The 21,007-nt window shown below is 39.5% G+C and overlaps 1 protein-coding gene across 1 annotated transcript in view; it reads right to left on the bottom strand.

The window, feature by feature from the left end:
- Positions 1–21,007, bottom strand: part of CATSPERB (cation channel sperm associated auxiliary subunit beta) — a 115,765-nt gene that overhangs the window by 58,232 nt on the left and 36,526 nt on the right. Inside the window, exons 7-14 of the mRNA XM_061159685.1 lie at positions 15,016–15,111; positions 14,753–14,871; positions 14,403–14,435; positions 9,264–9,330; positions 8,955–9,001; positions 8,194–8,358; positions 4,075–4,227; positions 1,760–1,904 (exon numbers count right to left, since the gene is read on the bottom strand). Coding sequence (XP_061015668.1) covers positions 1,760–1,904; positions 4,075–4,227; positions 8,194–8,358; positions 8,955–9,001; positions 9,264–9,330; positions 14,403–14,435; positions 14,753–14,871; positions 15,016–15,111 — 825 coding nt within the window. The remainder of the gene's footprint in view (positions 1–1,759; positions 1,905–4,074; positions 4,228–8,193; positions 8,359–8,954; positions 9,002–9,263; positions 9,331–14,402; positions 14,436–14,752; positions 14,872–15,015; positions 15,112–21,007) is intronic.

Below are 21,007 nucleotides of genomic sequence, written 5' to 3' on the forward strand. Positions count from 1 at the left end.
AAGATCATGGTATCCGGTCCCATCACTTTATGGCAAATAGATGGGGAAACAACGGAAACAGTGACAGACTTTGTTTTGGGGGGCTCCAAAATCACTGCAGATGATACTACAGACATGAAATTAAAAGATACTTCCTCCTTGGAAGAAAAGCTATGACCAACCTAGACAGCATACTAAAAAGCAGAGACATTGCTTTGCCAACAAAGGTCCATCTAGTCAAAGCTATGGTTTTTTCAGTAGTCATGTACAGATGTGAGAGTTGGACCATAAAGAAAGTTGAGCGCCAAAGAACTGATGCTTTTGAACTGTGGTGTTGGAGAAGACTCTTGAGAGTCCCTTGGACAGCAAGGAAATTAACCCACTCAATCCTAAAGGAAATCAGTCCTGAGTGTTCATTGGAAGGACTGATGCTAAAGCTGAAGCTCCCATACTTTGGCCACCTGATGTGATGAACCGACTCAATGGAAAAGACCCTGATGCTGGGAAAAATTGAAGGCAGGAGGAGAAGGGGGCAACAGAGGATGAGATGGTTGGATGGCATCACTGACTCAGTGGACATGAGTTTTAGCAAGGTCCAGGAGTTGGTGATGGACTGGAAACCTGGCGTGCTACAGTCCATGTGGTCACAATAGTTGATGTGACTAGTGGTTGATCAACAATAATAACAACCTCTTCACATCCAGCAGGATTATTGCTATCAAAAGACCAGAAAATAACAAGTGTTGGCAATGTTGTGGAGAAACAGGAACCATTTTACACTGGAAGTCAGAATGTAAAATAGTACAGTGCTGTGTAAAATAGTATTGCAGATTCTCAAAAAATTAAAAGTAGAATTATCATATGATTCAGCAATGCCACTTCTGAGTATATACCCAAAAGAGATAAAAGCAAGTCTTAAATATGTATCTGTATACCTGTGTTCGTAGCAACACTATTAGCAATAGATAAACATGGAAGCAACCAAAGTGTCCACTGATAGATGAATGGACAAGCTAAATGTCATCTATACGGTACAATTATTATTCAGTCTTAATCATGAAGAAAACCTTGATACAAGCTATTATATGTATGAATCTTAAGGCCATTATGCTAAGTGGAAATAATCTAATCACAAAAGGACAAATATTGTATGATTCCACTTATATGAGGCACCAGAGTAATCAAAATCATAGAAACAGAAAATAGAATGGTAGTCGTGAGAAGCTGTGGGGAAGAGGGGTGTGGGGATTTATTTTTAAAAGGTATAAAGTTTTAAGATGAAGAGAGTTAATGAGATGGATGTTGGTGATGGTTGCAGAATATTTGCATGTATTTAATACCACTGAGGGCTTCCGAGGTGGTGCTCGTGGTAAAGAACCCGCCTGCCAATGCAAGAGATGTAAGAGATGCAGGTTTGATCCCTGGGTCGGGAAGATCCCCTAGAGGAGGGTATTGTAACCCACTCCAGTATTCTTGCCTGGAGAATCCCATGGACAGAGGAGCCTGGCGGGGTAAGTCCATAGGGTTGTAAAGAATTGGGCACAAGTGAAGTGACTGAGCACGTATCCAATAACACTGAACTATATACTTAGAATGGTTAAGATGTTAAATTTTGTAACGTTTATTTTTTATTACTGTAAAACATTTTAAAAAATCCATCTAAAACCCCTAATATGTCTGAGACCTTAGGATTAGTTCATTAATATGGCAGATTTAAAAATACATCTTCTAACCCTTGGCTCACAGGTAGTGCTTATACCAATAAAAGTGAATTCCTCACCTGCTTTTGTCAAGTAAACCTTTCCACTTTGGGAAACAAGAGTAATATCTGAAGTATAAAAACTATGGTAAGTATTCTTTATGATATCATCATGAAAGTCAGCTATTAAATCAAAGGTGTTGCCTCCATCAATTGAAAGCCATACCTAAGGGAATAGAAAGACAATACCTCACTGAACAGCTATTATGTAACAGCCAGCAATTACCTAATCTTCCTACATAAGAAAAGTCATTCAGCATAACCATACTCCCACATCCATCATGCATTCATCCCCCCTCACACACACACACAAGTGTAATGACTCCTTACCTACTTGGTCAACCCTCTATTCCCTTCCTAGAGTTTGTGCAACAGTGCATGTGGCAATCTTCAGTTTTATAAAAGAGGCATAAAAGAACAAAGTTATTTCATCATCTCTCAACTGGGTCCTCCTTGTCCATAAAAGGATGAAGGGTTGGATGAATTGCTATATAGAGGAGAGTGCTTACCCATATTAAAATGAGACTTTTGTGCTGAATTCCTCTATTCTAAAAGGTTTTTGTTTGTTTGTTTTTTGCAGTATCTTCAGAGTTTTCTACATATAGGATCATATCACCTGTGAACACAGATAATTTTGCTTCTTCCTTTTATATGCAGATACTTTAAAATTTCTTTTTCTTGTCTAGTAGCTCTGGTCAGAACTTCCAGTACTGTATTGAATAGAAGTGGTGAGAGTGTGCTTCCGTGCCTTATTCCTTATCTTAGAGGAAAAGCTATAAGTCTTTCACTGTTGAGTATAACGTTCATTGTGTGTTTCTTGTATATGGTTTTCACCATGTTTAGGTAGTTTTCTTTTATTTCTAGTCTACTACATGTTTTTATCATGAAAGTATGTTGAATTTTATCAAATGCTCTTTTGTATCAACTGAGATTATGTTGTGATTGTTTTCCCCCTTCGTTCTGTTAATGTGGTGTATTACATTGTTCAATTTTCATATGTTGAACCATCTCTGTGTTACAGGAACAAATCCCACTTGGTCGTAGTATGTATAATCTTTTTAATCCCATTGCCAAATTCAGTTTCCTAGTATTTTGTTGAGAATTTTTGTATCAATGTTGTCTAGGGATTTGATTTATAGTTCTCTTGTAGTATTCTTGTCTGGCTTTGATAGGTTAATGGTGGTTTCAAAGAATGACCTTGGAAATATTCATTCCTCTTCATTTTTTTCTTCCCTTTGGTAAGAGTTTGAAGAGGTTTAGTGTTAATTCTTCTTTAAACATTTGGACCAATTCACCAATGAAGCCATATGGCCTTGGACTTTTCTTTGTTGGGAGGTTTGATTACCGATTCAATTTCCTAGTTATTGGTCTGCTCAGATTTCCTATTTCTTCATGATTTAAGAATTAGTAGGCTGTAGGTTTCTGGGAATTTACCCATTTGTTCTGGGTTATCCAGTTTGTTAGCATACAACTATTCACAATATTCTCACATCCTCCTTGTTTCTGCGGCATCAGTCACAACATCCCCTCTTTCAATTTTTAGATGAATCTTCTTTTTCTTAGTTTATCTAGTTAAGTTTTGTCAATAAACCAGGTCTTAGTTTAACTGCTTTTTTTCTATTCCCTATTACATTTATCTTTCCTCTATTCTTTATTATATCCTTCTGTTTGTTAGCTTTTAGTTTGTGGCTCTTCTTTCTTTAGTTCCTTAAGGTGTAAAATTAGGTTGCCCATCCTCCTAGGCAACTATTTAATTCTGTTGTCTCTTTCCTCAAACCCCCTCCTCCCTACATTTCTCCTCCATCATCACTCATAAATAATTTTGATTTTTTTTGTGAGAAAATAGAAGATAAATTCCCACATCCTCCATTACCATAGCTCCCCACCTATCTGCTTTTGAACCCCAAAACCCTCCCTCCCTCCACTTACTATTGTCTGTGCTAAGATCAATCTCTTTACTAGTTCATATAGATTATCTCCTCTCACCTCTTCAGAAATGTCTCTCCAGCAGTTTGCTCTCTTTCCTGCATCATTAATTTTTCCCTCTCTACCAAATAATTCCTGGAAGCACACATCATAATTCCTTCTATCTTAAAAAAAACTCTTTTGACCTTCCCTTTTTCAAATACTGTCACATTTCCCTGTTCCACTTTTCAGCAAAACTTTGCAAAAGATTTGTTTGTATTCACTGTCACTAATTCCTTTCCTCTCATTCTCTCATTAGGCTTTCCACCTCCCTGACCATCAGACAACTCCATTCTTAATGTATAACCACTCAGCATGGAGTAAGTGAAGAATTTACATCTATACTAGAGTGTAGTTTAATCTATACATACCTGATTACCGTAAGCATACAGAAAATGGCTTCGTGGGTGGAATACCATTCCAAGAGGAGAAGAGAATGATGAAGGAAAAGAGAAAAATGGAAATCTTTGTATTAAGTCTGGTTTGTTGTGTTTTAGGATCCTCACAGAGACAATGGTATTTTTCTAGAAACAGATAAACAAAGAAGGAGCAAATTGTAAGATTTCTTTCCACCAACAGTACTAAGTATATGTTACAATTTTTAGAGCTTCTTGTTCCTTGGATTTTGATTAAGATAGGGATAAAACCTTTAACAGCATAGAATTGAAAGGATTAGCAACTATTGGTATCTCTTTACTCTGCCTCCCCCTACTGTATAGGTCCATCTTGTAGATATTGAACATGAAGTATAAGAGGATTAAATTATTTGTCCAAGGTTCTATAATAAATGTCAAAGGGGAGGGGGTTTGTAGAATCATTACTGAACTTGACAGACTCCAATGCCCATTCACCAGAATCATAATGTCAAATTACTTTTTAAAATATGGACACCTAGGCCACACTACAGTTCTGTCAGATCATGATTCTGATGGGGATCAGAATATGAACCCCAAGGTATGACACTTTGGTATAAAGTTTATTTTATACTGATATTTTAGATTCAAAAAATGCAGGAAAAAAATTTCTTCCCTTATCTGACTAAAAGCAGCAACATCTAGGATATAAGTGAAAAGTGAAGTCACTCAGTCATGTCTGACTCTTTGTGACCCCATGGACTGTAGCCTACCAGGCTCCTCTGTCCATGGGATTTTCCAGGCAAGAGTACCGGAGTGGGTTGCCATTTCCTTCTCCAGGAGATCTTCCTGACCCAGGGATTGAACCCAGGTCTCCTGAATTGTAGGCAGATGCTTTACCATCTGAGCCACGAGGCAAGTCCTTCTGGGATATAAGGCTGCCATTAATCCTTCTTCCGAGGATATCTACTCCCAGAATGCAGCATGTGAACAAAACCTACCCCAGATCCCTTCTTCAGGGGAGCTTTAAGGCCCACAAGAGACAGAAAAATCACTCAAACTTGTTCAAACAAATATTATCACGGACTTTCTTAACTCCTATTTGTTCCCCTGTAAACCCATTATCTTTTCACTTGCTTTCTTTTAAGTATCTTTCTCACTCAATTCCTTAAACTATTAAGATGGTATATAACCTCCAAAATTTAACTACCTTTTGAGTTATTCATCACTGACTTTCACCCACATGTGTGTGCATTCAGTTCACAGTCAATTGTGTCTGACTCTTTGCAACCCCCATGGATTGCAGCATGCCTGGCTACCCTGTCCATCACCAACTCCCAGAACTTGCTCAAACTCATGTCCATTGAGTCGGCGATGCCATCCAACCATCTCATCCTCTGGGGTCCCTTTCTCCTCTTGCCTTCAATCTTTCCCAGCATCACGGTTTTGTCCAAGGAGTCAGTTCTTCGCATCAGGTGGCCAAAGTATCGTAGTTTCAGCTTCAGTCCTTCCAGTGAATTTTCAGTCTTGATTTCCTTTAGGATTGACTGGTTTGATCTCCTTGCAGTCCAAGGGACTCTCAAGAGTCTTCTCCAACACCACAGTTCAAAAGCATTGATTCTTCGGTGCTCAGGTTTCTTTATAGTCCAACTCTCACATCCAATACATGACTACTGGAAAAACCATAGCTTTGATTAGACGGACCTCTGTCAGCAAAGTAATGTCTCTGCTTTTTAATATGCTAAGTTGGTCATAGCTTTTCTTCCAAGGAGCGAGTATCTTAATTTCATGGCTGCAGTCACCATCTGCAGTGATTTTGGAGCCCCCCAAAATAAAGTCTGTCACTGTTTCCATTATTTCCTCATCTATTTGCCATAAAGTGATGGGACTGGATGCCATGATCTTCATTTTTTGAAAGTTGAGTTTTAAGCCAACTTTTTCACTGTCCTCTTTCACTTTCATCAATAGACTCTTTAGTTCTTCTTTGCTTTCTGCCATAAGGGTGGTGTCATCTGCATATCTGAGGTTATTGATATTTCTCCTGGCAGTCTTGATCCCAACTGTGCTTCATACAGCAGAGCATTTCACATGATGAACTCTGCGTATAAGTTAAATAAGCAGGGTGACAATATACAGCCTTGACATACTCCTTTCCCAATTTGGAACCAGTCTGTTGTTCCATGTCCTGTTCTAATGTTGCTTCTTGATCTACATAAGGATTTCTCTGGAGGCAGGTAAGGTGATCTGGTAGTCCCATCTCTTGAAGAATTTTCTACAGATGGTTGTGATCCACACAGTCAAAGGCTTTGGTGTAGTCAATAAAGTAGATGTTTTTCTGGAACTCTCTTGCTTTTTCGATGATTCAGTGGATGTTGGTGATTTGATCGCTGGTTCCTCTGCCTTTTCTAAATCCACCTTGAACATCTGGAAGTTCACGGTTCATGTACTGTTGAAGCCTGGCTTGGAGAATTTTGAAGATTACTTTGCTAGCTTGTGAGATGAGTGCAATTGTGTGGTAGTTTGAAAAATCTTTGGCATTGCCTGTCTTTGGGATTGGAATGAAAACTGACCTTTTCCAGTCCTGTGGCCACTGCTGAGTTTTCAAAATTTGCCGGCATATTGGGTGCAGCACTTTCACAGCATCATCTTTTAGGTTTGAAATAGCTCAACTGGAATTCCATCACCTCCAGTAGCTTTGTTGGTAGTGATGCTTCCTAAGGCCCACTTGACTTCACATTCCAAGATGCCTGGCTCTAGGTGAGTGATCACGCCATCATGGTTATCTGGGTCAGAAGATTTTTTTTGTATAGTTCTTCAGCATCAGACTTTCACCAGTTTCATCTACAACTGGGTGTTGTTTTCACTTTGGCTTTCTCTCTTCATTCTTTCTGGAGTTATTTCTCCACTCTTTTTCAGTAGCATATTGGGCACCTACTGACCTGGGAAGTTCATTTTTCAGTGTCATATCTTTTTGCCTTTTCATACTGTTCATGGGGTTCTCAAGGAAAGAATGCTGAAGTGGCTTGCCATTTCCTTCTCCAGTGGACCACATTTTGTCAGAACTCTCCACCATGACTCATCCGTCTTGTGTGGCCCTACACAGCATGGCTCATAGTTTCACTGAGTTAGACACGGCTGTGGTCCATGTGATCAGTTTGATTAGTTTTCTGTGATTGTGTGTGCATTGCATGCATAAATAATTATATTCTTTTCTTTTATTAATCTGTCTTTTATCAGTTTAATTTGCAGGGCCCTAATTAGAGGGTGGACTTCCCTGGTGACTCAGAGGTTAAAGCGTCTGCCTGCCATGCGGGAGACCCGGGTTCGATCCCTGGGTCGGGAAGATCCCCTGGAGAAGGAAATGGCAACCCACTCTAGTATTCTTGCCTGGAAAATCCCATGGATGGAGGAGCCTGGTAGGCTACAGTCCACAGGGTTGCAAAGAGTCAAGGGTAGAGGAAAAATTTTTATCCCCTAAAATCATGCGGGTAGGGCTTGTTCCACTTTTTCTTCATTTAAACTAACCATTTTATGGAAACTTAAATAGATACAGACCAAATACAGTTTATACTCCCCTGAAGAATAAGCAAAGCAGAATCATTATACAAACAGCATTGAATTTTGTATTTTCATCAAACTGAATGATAATCAGAGACAAGACATTTATAAGGTATCAAGTGAAAGTGAAAGTCACTCAGTTGCATTCAACACTTTGTGACCCCATAGACATCCCTGGAATTCTCTACGCCAGAATACTGGAGTAGGTAACCTTTTCCTTCTCCAGGGGATTTTCCCAACCCAGGGATCAAACCCAGGTCTCCTGCATTCCAGGCGAATTCTTTACCAGCTAGGCCACAAGGGAAGTCTAAGAATACTGGAGTGGGTAGCCTATCCCTTCTCCAGTGGATCTTCCCGACCCAGGAATCAAACTGGGGTCTCCCACATTGCAGGCAGATTCTTTACCAACTGAGCTATCAGGGAAGCCCATAAGGTATCAAAGTATATTAATTATCATAAATAATTTCACTGTAGCCAATTTTTATCAACTTACACTGCCAAAGAAAACAAGAACTCAGAAATAAGTTTTGGTCAGGTACATTTTCATTACTGTGGGGTCAAGAGCAATCCCCTCTGGGCTTTAAGGCCTACCTGGTTATGGAAGAGGTAGACTGCAGAACTTTGCTCTTGGTCAACAAGAACTGTTATCACAGTTGAAAGAATAGTTTTGGTTCCTTTTGGAACAGGGGGTAAGCAAGGTAACCATTCAAGAAATGGTTCTTTACTGTAAAAACAAGAGTTTGCCTACAAAAAGAGAAAGGAAAAGTTAATGACATTATTGAACTCTAAAAGTCCTCATTAGCTCCTATAGGCAAATAAACCAATGGACCATTGTGTTGTTATCTTCTGGGGGAAGAGAGTCCAGAAAACATGGCCAAACATCCCTTTCTGGCATGAACTGCTAGATAATTGCTGCTGCTGCTAAGTCGCTTCAGTCATGTCCGACTCTGTGTGACCCCATAGACAGCAGCCCAGCAGGGTCCTCTGTCCCTGGGATTCTCCAGGCAAGAATACTGGAGTGGGTTGCCATTTCCTTCTCCAATGCAGGAAAGTGAAAAGTGAAAGTGAAGTCACTCAGTCATGTCCCACTCTTAGCGACCCCATGGACTGTAGCCCACCAGGCTCCTCCATCCATGGGATTCTCCAGGCAAGAATACTGGAGTGGATTGCCCTTTCCTTCTCCAGTTAGATAATTACCATTAAACCCAAGTAGAAGCACCACTGGGAGCAAAGAGTGATTGTTAAGCTTTTCAGCCTGTAGAATTGCCATTCTTCAGATTAATAACAACCTGTGAAATTATGCACAGCAAAATTTCTTTTTAAAATATTGAATATCATACCTCACTTAAGGTCCTGTTTCTGTCAAAGGTGATAGTAACATAATCAACTATAAAATATAAAGGTACAGAAATTATAAGTAGCATCTATATTTTTAAGTGTATCCTTAAGTATACTCAAATACAATTTTCTTGCATTTACATCAGGGCATGCTTATTGCCTTATATTTAAATTAATTCCCACCCCCCTGCCCAGTTTTAGGCTCTTAACTTATACAAAACAAATTTATCTTTATGTTTAATTCTATTTTTATTTCATTTTATCTAATCTATATGTGCTATCTACATGGAGAAAAGCTTATTAAAATTCACCTTCAAAGTGTTCTCTGTTAGCAAAACATCTTTCATTATACCACAGTTTTCCTTTGATGTAGTCAACCTGCATAAATAAACAAAAGTATCATTTAGACAATACATAGATTTAACATGTAAGATAGAAAAACAGAAAATTTAAAAGTTAGATAGTTCAGAAATGTGAGGCAAATAAAAAGAGAAAAACTGTATGCCAACAAATAAAAGGTCATAGAAAGAGGGCAGGAAACAAGAATATGCTTTTTGAACAACACACAAAAAAGGAATAAAAAATTTTGCTTGATTAGCATATGTTAATGAAGATGCTGCTATCTATGAATTGTCTATCTGAGGCTCCCAGGAGATGTTGATCTTTCAGTACAGTTAAAACAGGCCATATACTTTCTTTTATTCTCCTTCAGCTGCAGCTTGGTTTAAGGAGTCTTCCCAGAAGCCTGACAGCAGCACAAAGCAATAAGAAAAAAATACAGGTTTTGAAAAATTGGTCATAAGAGAGAAACTTCCAAGAAGGTAAGATTATACATGTTAGATATGAGTTATATGCAAGAATTTGAGATGGTTTTCTTATAGGTATCTATGAAAAAATGTTGCCTGCCTGCAGTAAACAAAGGATTTGCAGCCATCAAGCCACTACAACCACGACTGTGAACCCCGAGGGAACTCAGGATGGAGACAGATGGGCTGCCTGCCTGCTGCCAGGCCCTCAGTCACTGCAGCCAGCCCCCAAAGATGCACCCTGAGGAGACTCAGGGTGAGAAAGCACAGGGTACTGGTCCCAAAAAGCTGAGGTGCACATCAAAGGAATGATTTCAGGGACCCCAGACTCTTGCATCTTCCCATACATAGAAAAGCACTAAATTCCTTGAGATATCTGGTTTTCTTTAAAGAAAACTTTGGATGTTCCAACTACCTGGTCTTTGCCGCAAAAACTCCTTATATGTCCTGGTTCCCTTTTCCCTCTTGGGAGCAGTCTCTCAGAGCAATCTGAGAGGCTGTGTCCTGTGTTGCTGGACTATGTCCTCAGTTTTGTCCACAGAATGAAATGTAACTCTCATCATTTAGATTCTGTAATTCTTTTCACTTAACATAGGAAGACTCTGACTCTCAAATTATTGTTGAGACAAAAGGAAGACCTTCTTACATTTTTAAAGACCAATAATAAAATCTGCATAATCTGTACAATAAAAGCCTTTAAAATATTTTAGAATAGACTGTGGTGATGGTTGCACAACTGTGAATATACTAAAGGTCATTGAATTGTACACTATAAGTGGGTAAATATTATGCTATGTGAATTATATCTTAATAAAACTGCTAAACAAACAAAAAAGCCTTTTAAAATGGAATAGACAATAATTTATTTGAATTTCAATCTAAGGCATTATATCAAATGAACCTGTTGAGTTCTCATATAAATCTTTAATGTTTTAGAATATTGTAATTATCATGACTATATATGGGCAATTAATATAGAATCTCTACCAGGTCCTGAGATTCCTTTTTTTTTTTCTCTTGCTTTTTAGATTTCTTTTTTTCCCCCTACCTGGAATAAAACTGATAATACTTCAGTGAATATTCTTGGGGATAATTTAATCTGAACAGGCTGACTTTATTCCAAGGATGAGCTCATGCCTCAGGCCTGATTTAGAGTCACAAAGATGGGTCAGGAATGAACACACGATCCAAGTCAGGTTAATGAGTCGGCCCTGAGACTTGGAACTACCAGAAAGAGATATTTGATTCCTGCGGGGATTGCTAAATTGCTTGCACGGAAACTTGGTGGCCGTTCTTACTGACAATTGGAACAGATCCACTGAGAATGAGGTTAATGTAGAGGAAAGCAGACTCAAATGCTGAGAAGACAGAGTTTGATGGACACTTGTTAGGCACACAATCCAGTCATGTCTGAAAGCCAGAATCTTCATTCCTTGAATTCCCTGCTCACATGAGCCAACAACAGCATCTCCTTTGCTAAAATCAGATTTAGTTGGTTTCTGTCATTTGCTTTCAAAATGTTCTGACTATCTGTTTGGAGAGAAAATATAGTTTTTGTTTGTTTGTTTAAGTTTCTACTTTGATTCATGAACCAGGTCAAGTTTTAATATAATGTTATTTAATCACTTCAACTCTAAGGGGTAGATAATGTTATGAACATTTTAAGATGAAGAAATTGAGGCCAGAAAGGTATATGACTGTCCAAAGTTCCATGCTGCATGGCTACTAACTTCCTACAAGACTGGATTCCTGTCTGTCTTCATTTATTCACTCATGGATTCTGCAAATATTTATTTGAATTGACCTATGTGCAAGACAGGGTGGTAACTTATTAGCATACGCCAGGAAATAAGGTAGTTCTTGACGTGAAACCTAAAATCTGGTGAGGCAAGTCAGAGGGCTCAACAGACAAAATAGGGTGACAAATGATAGCCATTAGTGGTGATAGCATTGAGACTGTACAGGAAAGGCACCCTCGGTAGTCACAGAGGGGTTATTGAAGAAGCGGTAGGAACTCTCTGAGTCATGGGTCCCTAACCTCCAGGATCTAACGCTTGATGATCTGTGGTGGAGTTAATGTAATAATAATAGAAATAAATTGCACAATAAATGTAATATGCTTGAATCATTCCAAAACCATCCTCCCTCACTCTGGTCTGTGGAAAAATTGTCTTCCGTGAAACCGGTCCCTGGTGCCAAAAAGGTTGGGGATCCTTGCTCTAAGTGAAATGAAAGGGAAGGGGAGGGAATGCACCCTAAGGAGATGAAACGTCTTGTCCAACTGATTCAAAGTGTAAGAAATGATGGCTCATTTCAGGGTGTGTTTGCTGTGCCTGGAAAGGGCTGCTTGGGGGGAGGAGCAGGCACAACAAGGCTGAGGAAGGCACGAGAGGCTATGACTATGAAGGATTCTGTAAGTCTCTCAAGAGCTTGGATTTTAGCCTTAAAGAAGTGACCCCAGAGGCCTGCTATCTCCACTAACCAGATTTTGGCAGAGAGATTTTGCCTCATGTCAAGTTCCCAATTGAGGGCCTTTGCACCGCTGTCTAGACATATTTTGGCAAAATCATTCCTTCAAATCATTTGAATTTCTGCTTCAATTTCACCTCCTTGGAGAGGCCTGCTATAATCACCTGGCTTAAAATACAATATTATCTTCTCTTCACTCTCTGTTTCTCTTTCCTGCTTTAATTTGAATAAGCCCTTTTTACTCTCCACAGTCTGCATATGTTTGTGTACTTATTCATGGTCTAGCTGCTTCAGGAGAATGGACAACTACAGGAAAGTCAGGACTTTATCTTGTGTGTCTTTGTCTAAACAAGCCTGGCTCAACAAACTTCTGTTGAATGGATGAATAAGGGCATGAATAAGTCACTAAGTATTAACTCCTTCAAATTCTTGGCTGGATAGCCACACACATCCCATTCTTACTGTCCTTTCTTCAGTCATTAATAGAAGAGGCCTTTCCTAAAGGTAAATCCCTATACCTTTAAGAATAAGTTCACTTTCCCCTGCATTTTGCCCTGCCGCATGACCTCACTATTTTTGGAACACTTGTAATTCTCCTCTCTCTCATCATTACCAGAAGTCCCTGAGTTTTTGCTGAAATATTTCAGCTCAAGAGGATTTATTTTAATATCCTTGTAAATAGTAAAAACATTTATGAAGGGCAACTTGTGATTGTCTTTTAATATTGTACAAGCATTTACTCCTTGATGTGTCCATCCAAGTTCCAAGAATGTATTGTACTGATATAGCTGGATACGTACAAACTTTCTGGATACAAATTATTAATGGAAGCACTGTTTGTAATATAAAAGCAAAAGATTAGAAAAACGACTCAAGTATCCACTCGTAGGAGACTGGTTAAGTAAACTCTGGTTAAGTTCACACAATGGAATATATGCAGCTATAAAAACACAGAAGGGTGGGCTCAGGTCTGGTGAAAAGCACAGATAAGTTTCACATTTCTAGTTCCACCGTTATTTCTGGCATCCCACTTCTTCATGGAAATCTCTGGACGATAAACTCTCCTGATGCCTCATCTGTGAAACTTTCTTTTCTTCACCCTCACTCTTGAATGATAGAGTTTTTCTCAGTTTGGAATTCTGTCCTTGACAGTTCTCCTCCTTGCTCTTTGTAATGGAAATCAGTTTTGCCTGTCGGATCTTCCCAGTTGTCAGCTTCACTTTTCTTGGAATCAGTGAAGCAAGAAGTCAGTTCCTTTTCTTTCCTGAGAAGTAAGTGCCTCTTTCCTTTAGTCAATGTGAGTGAATGTGCATGTTAGTGCCCATGTACATCTGTGCCCTCAGGCCTATATGGGAGGGGACATGGCAAAAGGCTACAAATACTCATAATTTTGTTGTGCTTATATGTTGATGGCAATGAGGCAATGACTTAGTTGAATCTCAAAACCTGACCTCACAACAGAGAGGGGAGATAATTGATGGAACAAAATCACACCCCGAAAAGTCAGAATCAGAGTTTATGTGGTTGCTTGTATCATATTAGAAGGAGTGCCCCTTTCTCTCGGTAGACACAGACTCACATGAGGGTCAGGAGCAGGCAGACAGGAGTCAAGTGTTAAGCCAGATTTCATCTCTCACTATCTTTTCTTTACTTTTTTGTTTTTTTTTTTTAAAGATTTTTTTTTTTTTTTTGATGTGGACCATTTTAAAGAAAGTCTTTATTAAATCTGTCACAATACTGTTTCTGTTCTATATTTTGCTTTTTTGGCCCTGAGGCATGTGGGATCTTAGCTCCCCAACCGTGGATTGAACCCATGTCTGCTGAATTGGAAGGTGAAGTCTTAACCATAGGACTGCCGAATCACTGGACTGCCCATCTTTTCAACTGGGTGCTCTTGTGCAGAACACTTTGAATAGCCACAGCAATCCTGGACAGAACATATAAAGAAGGGGTAAGGGCTGCCTCTAAAACAAAGAGTGCATTTCCTCCTTTGAAACAGAACAAGAGATCATTGCTTAATGGTTAGTGGAAACACATTTTTAAGTTCAAACTGTAAATAATATTGCAGTGTCAGGTATCATCTATATTATGAATTCTTGTCTTGCACTTCATCTCTTAGGTCACCAAGGAAATGCATATCTTCTAATAAACCCTTGGAAATTGAAGGTTTCTTACCCTTTCGAAACCGCAAAAGTCTACCCTTGAAAGCTAGAAGAAAGAAAAGAAGGAATTTAAATTTTTGTTTGCAATCAGAAGGCATGATAAAACATAGCAGTTTAAATTACACCACATATGTTTTCTACATGTATGTATGTGAAACTTCCCATAAATTTGTATAGAAACAAAACTAGCACCATTTCCAAATGATATATTCAACACTATAAGGCAAAGGAAAAAGTCATGATATTATGCTTTTACATTTCAATTTTAAGATATACCACTCATAACTCAAGTATCCAATATTTCTACTTTATATCACATAAGATATTTAAGGTTAACTTCTAGTTACAGAGCAATTCACCTACCATTAAGACAGAGGATGATGGATAACGAAGATCTCCACTTATAAAAAGACCCAAAGAGGTAAGGATAACTAAAAAATGATTTGTTAAAACCATATCCACCACTGAGAGCTGTTTGTGTTCTAAAGGAAGAAATCATATAATGGGTTAAAAGATAAGGGAAAAGTGATGTTTTCAGCAAAGCAAAGACATTTTATAAATAAATATTCATCAAATGTTGATGCAAAGGAAAATGCCGAAGATGAAGTCACTGTTAGAGGAATTACCTTCTCCAACTTGGGAATAGATCATATCTGTCAGGTTGTACCATTGGGTATCATCATAATCCCAAAATCCAGAAAAGCTGAGGCCTATGTAAACACCTACCATGAGAGAAAAGGGAAATTAAGGTAAAATAACTGCAAAGTGAGTAACTGACTCCTAAGGTGCTAGGTTCTAGGAAGGAGAGCCTGCATCTGCCCCACCTTCCAGCCTATGCTCCACCCTTGCCCCAACCCCCCAAAGTGAAGTTTGAGTGTCACTTCCCCAAGCATTGGAAAGATGAAGTAACTTGGGTTATACCACAGGAGTTTAGCCGCCATCAAATTATTAAGGATTTTGTTTTATATTGAAGGAGATCAGAATATGTCATCCTAAAATATGCCACTTTGGCATCACGGTTTTGAGCTGGAGAGCAGCTGAGAATCAAGAGATGCAGGAAGAGTTCTCTGCCTCCCTTTTCCTGCTAAAAAGCAGGGCATTTTCTAACCACTTCACCTGTATCAGGAAGTGAAAGTGAAAGTTGCTCAGTAGTGTCTGACTCTTCATGACCCCATGGAATATACAGTCCATGGAATTCTCCAAGCCAGAATACTGGAGTGGGTAGTATTCTTCTTCAGGGAATCTTCCCAACACAGGGATTGAACCCAGGTCTCCCACACTGCAGGTGGATTCTTTACCAGCTGAGCTACCAGGGAAGCCCAAGAATCCTGGAGTGGGTAGCCTATCCCTTCTCCAGCAGATCTTCCCAACCCAGGGATCAAACCAGGGTCTCCTGCATTACAGGCAGATTCTTTACCAACTGAGCTATGAGGGAAGCCCATAAAACCAGGAAGAGAAGAGAGCAATCTCACCAGAGACAGGGAGATGATTCCAAAATGAGTCTGCATAAACAGACTTCACTAAGTCTTATCTTCCATTAGTCCACCCACAAATTTCCTCATCACTTCATAATTTCTTGTCCCTTGAGGTCTAGACTCCTTTCCTTTGTTAAGATGGTATATAAGCCTCCAAGTTTAACTAGTTCTTTGAGTTTCATTTCTCTCCTGGGAACTCCCATGATTATAAATATTAATAAAAAGTACATGCCTTTTCTCTTGCTAATGTCTTGGTTAATTTGGAGGCCCCCAGGCATAACCTATTAGGATACAGGAAGAACTTTTCCTTCCTGACAATATCCTTCTAAGCAAAAATATGTTCCTATTTCAAGAATACAATTATAGTGAACAATACAAAAATTCCAAAGAAAAAGATTAAAATGCAAAACTCAAGAGGGAAGAAATTGTGTTTGATTTACTTTATTTTTTGAAAGTGATTTGCTTTATTGTGATTTTTAAAATAGAATAAATTGTTAATAAGAGAATCTATTTGTGGCTCAGATGGTAAAGAATCTGTCTGTAATGCAGGAAACCCCGGTTCAATCACTGGGTTGGGAAGGGAATGGCTACCTACTCTAGTATTCTTTCCCTTAGAGAAAAGGGAAAAGCTACCCACTCCAGTATTCTGACCTGGAGAACTGCATGGACTATACAGCCCATGGGGTTGCAAAGAGTCAGACACGACTGAGTGACTTTCACTTTCACTAGTATTCTTGCCTGGAGAATTCCATGGACAGAGGAGCAGGGTGGGCTGCAGGCCACAGGGTCGCAAAGAGTCAGACATGACTGAGCAACTAACACTTTACTTCATTCAAACTTTGAGAACTTATTAAAAAGAGACTGAACATGTTGCAAATACTGAAACCACTTTGTTCCTTGATCTTACCTTTCCTTGGCCATAGTAGGAAAGTTCAGCGTCTTTTGTGTCTTAAATGTGGAACATTAATATGAAGTCTAGTCAACACGCATATAACTATGCGGGTGGTAGAGGGAGCCTGAAGAGAGTTAATAATCTAATGCATTTGCTTTGTTTCTAAAAGATGAATGCAAGATCACTCAGATTGTGAAGTGTATGTTTTAACTCCTAGATCTTTTCTGTGTAGGGAAAGATATAGAAGAAAATGCTATCATTATCCACTTTTCCAGAAAGAGGAAAGCTAAAGACAAGCTTTGCTTTTCTAAGGCAAAAGCTAAGCATATCACATGACCAGACTCTGGCAAAGTCTAGAAATATTTAATAGAGAGGTAAGTAGTAAAATAAAAGCTTATTCTGGTTGATATTTTAGACTGAAATTAAGTTACAGGCTATTCTCTGTGACAAACTGGCCATAATTGTATCTCAGGGTTACAGAAGCTGATATAGACCATTGCAATGATTTTGGATTGTATTCTAATGGGCAAAGGGAAGCCACTGGAATGTTTGAAGCCAGAAAGTAGTGTGATTTGTTTTACACTTGAGATCATTGTGGTGACTGTTTGGATGGTGGGTTGTACTAGCGTTAGAAACAGGGAGACCACTTAAGAGGCTGTGAATTAATCTCATGGAAAACCATTGTTATCTTGGCCTAAGATTTTACCAGAGGAGAGAAGTGGTTGTGTTGAGGATAGACACTGGATGTGGCCTCATCCTGGAATGTCATCAGAGTAAGAATAGTCAAGAGTCTATGCTAAATTTTATATTTGAGTAATTGGATATACATTAGGATGAAAAGTACTAGAGAGGAACAGATTTTAAAGGGAGATGAATCAAGAGTTTTGGCTTAGCTTTGTTATATCAGAGATGCTCATTAGATATCAACAGGAAGTGGAAAACAGACAATTAAGTGTGGGAGTTTGGTCTCAAGGAAGTGGTCAGCACCAGAAATACAAATTCAGGGATCATCAGCCTGACAGTGGCATTATTATCAAAGGACTAGATTACATTTCTCAGAGAGGATCTGGTAGAGTTGAGGACAAAGCCTTATTTCATTGACATGTTAGGGGTCATAACAAATGAGCTGGTTTAGAAAACTAAGGATTGACCAATGAGGCAAGATAAATGTAACTATAGGTGGTGTAAGGAAGCCAAAAGAATAAAGTGTTCTGTTGAGAAGTAAAGCAGTTAACTGTGTCAAATTCTGCTGGGAGGGAGAGTAAAATGAGGATAAAGAATTGACTGTTGGAATTGGCAACATGGAGATCATGGGTGACCTTAGAATGAATTGTTTCAGAACAATGGTAGGAACAACCTGATTTGCAGGGAAATGAAGATAAAATAGGAAGGTGGAAAATGTAATGCCATCTACAATAAATTCTTCTAATCGTTTTGTTTGAAGGGGAACAGAGGGATGAGGGATTGTGATAAAGTGACATAAATGAAGATTCTGGCTAAGATGGAGGATATTAGGGTGTGTCTGTATACTGATGCATCTAATCCAGTGAGGAGGGACAGAATGATGATGTATGAGAGAAAGGTGAGGACTGCAGGACAGATGCAGGAGCAAGGTTCTCCAGGTGATTGGAGAGAATGGGATGCAGGACACAAGGGTGATGAGCAGCCTTCAGCACAGCAGAGACATTTCTCACAATGCAACAGGCAAGAAGGCAAAGCATGCAAGTACTAAGGCAGATAAGGTGGCAGGTGAGTGCAGAAGCAATGATGGAATGTCTTGTGATCAGTCTTGACCTTCTACGTCAAGTAATAAAGGCACAGCTGAGAGCAGAGAGGGAAAGGAGATGAGGCACAGCATTTGAGGAGTGGGAAGAGGTGTGACCTGGTCACTCTGCAGAATGGGAAAATAAACATCCCAAGGAAGAGAGGTGGGATTTCTGGGTCATTCTGAGTACCCACTTGAGACTTGCAATCATGAATTTATGGTGAGACCAGCTGGTGGAAATTTAAAGACAGACTGGTGTGCAACTTTTGTCTTGTAATATTCTGCTCTGCCAATGGAGTAGAGGTGGTTTTAATGACAGTTGGGATTATGCAGGCAAGGAAGAAAGAGAAGGGCAAAGAAGTTACAGAAGTGTTTATAAAGAGAGACAATTATGGTGAAAAAGTAACGATGTTGAGTAGTGAAAAAAAGTGGCGGAGAAAACATATTGATGTTTCCAAGAAATCCAAGAAATGTCAGACTGTGAATACTAGGGTAGGCTGAAAGTATAGAAGGTAGTGGGCAGAGCATGAGATGATTATAGTGGAGATTTTGGAGGCAATAACAATATCAGAGACAGCAAGGTCAAGAAAATGGCCACAGAAGTAAGATGGGGGAAAGATCACTGGGGAAGAACAGGCCTTGAAAGCATTGGTCCATATGGGTGATGAAATCACCAAAAATGGTAACAAAAATAAGGTGGAGAGAAAGTCAGGGGTCCAGATGCTAAACTCATCAATGAAAGTGAGTGATGGGAAGGTTGTCATAGACTGGCAGTCAAGAAGAGTTAGAGGGAGTAAAATCTGAATTCAAAGGGACTGAACATTTTCAAGAAGACAGGAGTTAATTATTAAGAAGTAGCCCTTAAGGAATAAGAACAATGACCCTTGAGACTCAAACATGTGCCACACGAGATGGCTACAGGGAAAAGAATGATAACTGGGATTGGCCAGATTATTCTTTACAGCAACTGAGGAGACCATTCAGAGAAAAGATTAGTAGTATGGGGGAATTTACTGATAACAGATCACATATTCCAATGAATGGATTTGGGTGAATGGAGATGGACAGAAGTTTCAGTTCAGTTCAGTCGCTCAGTTGTGTCCAACTCTTTGCAACCCCAATGACTGCAGCATGCCAGGTCTCCCTGTCTATCGCCAGCTCCTGGAGTTTACTTAAACTCATGTCCATTGAGTCGGTGATGCCGTCCAACCACCTCATCCTCTGTCATCCCCTTCTCCTCCTGCCTTCAATCTTTCCCAGCATCAGGGTCTTTTCCAAGGAGTCAGTTCTTCGCATCAGGTGGCCAAAGTATTGAAGCTTCAGCTTCAGCATCAGTCCTTTCAATGAATATTCAGGACTGATCTCCTTTAGGATTGACTGGTTGGATCTCCTGACAGTCCAAGGGACTCTCAAGAGTCTTCTCCAACACCAATTCAAAAGTATCAATTCTTCAGTGCTCAGCTGTCTTTATGGTCCAACTCTCACATCCATACATGACTACTGGAAAAACCATAGCTTTGACTACACAGACCTTTGTTGGCAAAGTAGTGTCTCTGCTTTTTAATATGCTGTCTAGTTTGATCATAACGTCTTTTTAATTTCATGGCTGCAGTCACCATCTGCAGTGATTTTGGAGCCCCCCAGAATAAAGCCTGTCACTGTTTCCATTGTTACCCCATCTATTTGCCACGAAGTGATGGGACTAGATGCCACGATCTTAGTTTTCTGAATGTTGTTTGGGTGAAATTAAAGGAAATTCAGAATAGTATGTGGTATAGAACAATCGTTAAGTGACCTGGAGGCTTAGATTTCTATAGTGACATAAAACTGGGGTGAGAGGCATGATGGATGTATTAGGAGAGTCATAGAGGAAGAAGATGGGTTTTAAGTCCAGATTGGAACATATGGACCATATGAGGCTCCTGGATTCCTGTTCTCACCATTGACTCCATTTGGGATGAAGCATCATTGGTGTAGGGAGGGCAGATGAACCAAAGCCTCACAAAGGAATGGTCAGTGGCAGACTGATACTGTGGGAACTTATTTTCTGCTTCAGCATACCAGTGGCCAGCTGAGGGAAAAAGTGGGTTCATCTAAAAACAGATTTCCAAAACTTTCTTTTCTCGAGATGTTGAAGTGATCGAGTGAGTGAGACCCTGAGGAACTGAGACATGCCTTCTCTCCTATGATTCTCAGGGGTGTGGCAGGATGCAGAGACTGGTTTCTCTCCTGTGTCTCACAAAAGTATGGCAGGTTTGGACAGACAAAAGAGGAGGGGGCCCTGGCCTTGCATCCATGGAACAAAGCTAGAAAAGGAGTTGAGTTTCCATCTGGTTGAGAGAGAGGAAAATGAGACACAGTTTCTCACTGAACTAATTCTGCACAAGCAGGCTGGAGCTAGGATAATTAAGACTGCAAGACATTGGAATTCAAAGAAATTTGGGGCAAGGCTATCTATATATCCCTATACCAGTGTATATTACTTG

The sequence above is a fragment of the Dama dama genome, chromosome 13, assembly GCF_033118175.1.
Source record: "Dama dama isolate Ldn47 chromosome 13, ASM3311817v1, whole genome shotgun sequence".
Classification (NCBI taxonomy): Eukaryota; Metazoa; Chordata; class Mammalia; order Artiodactyla; family Cervidae; genus Dama; species Dama dama.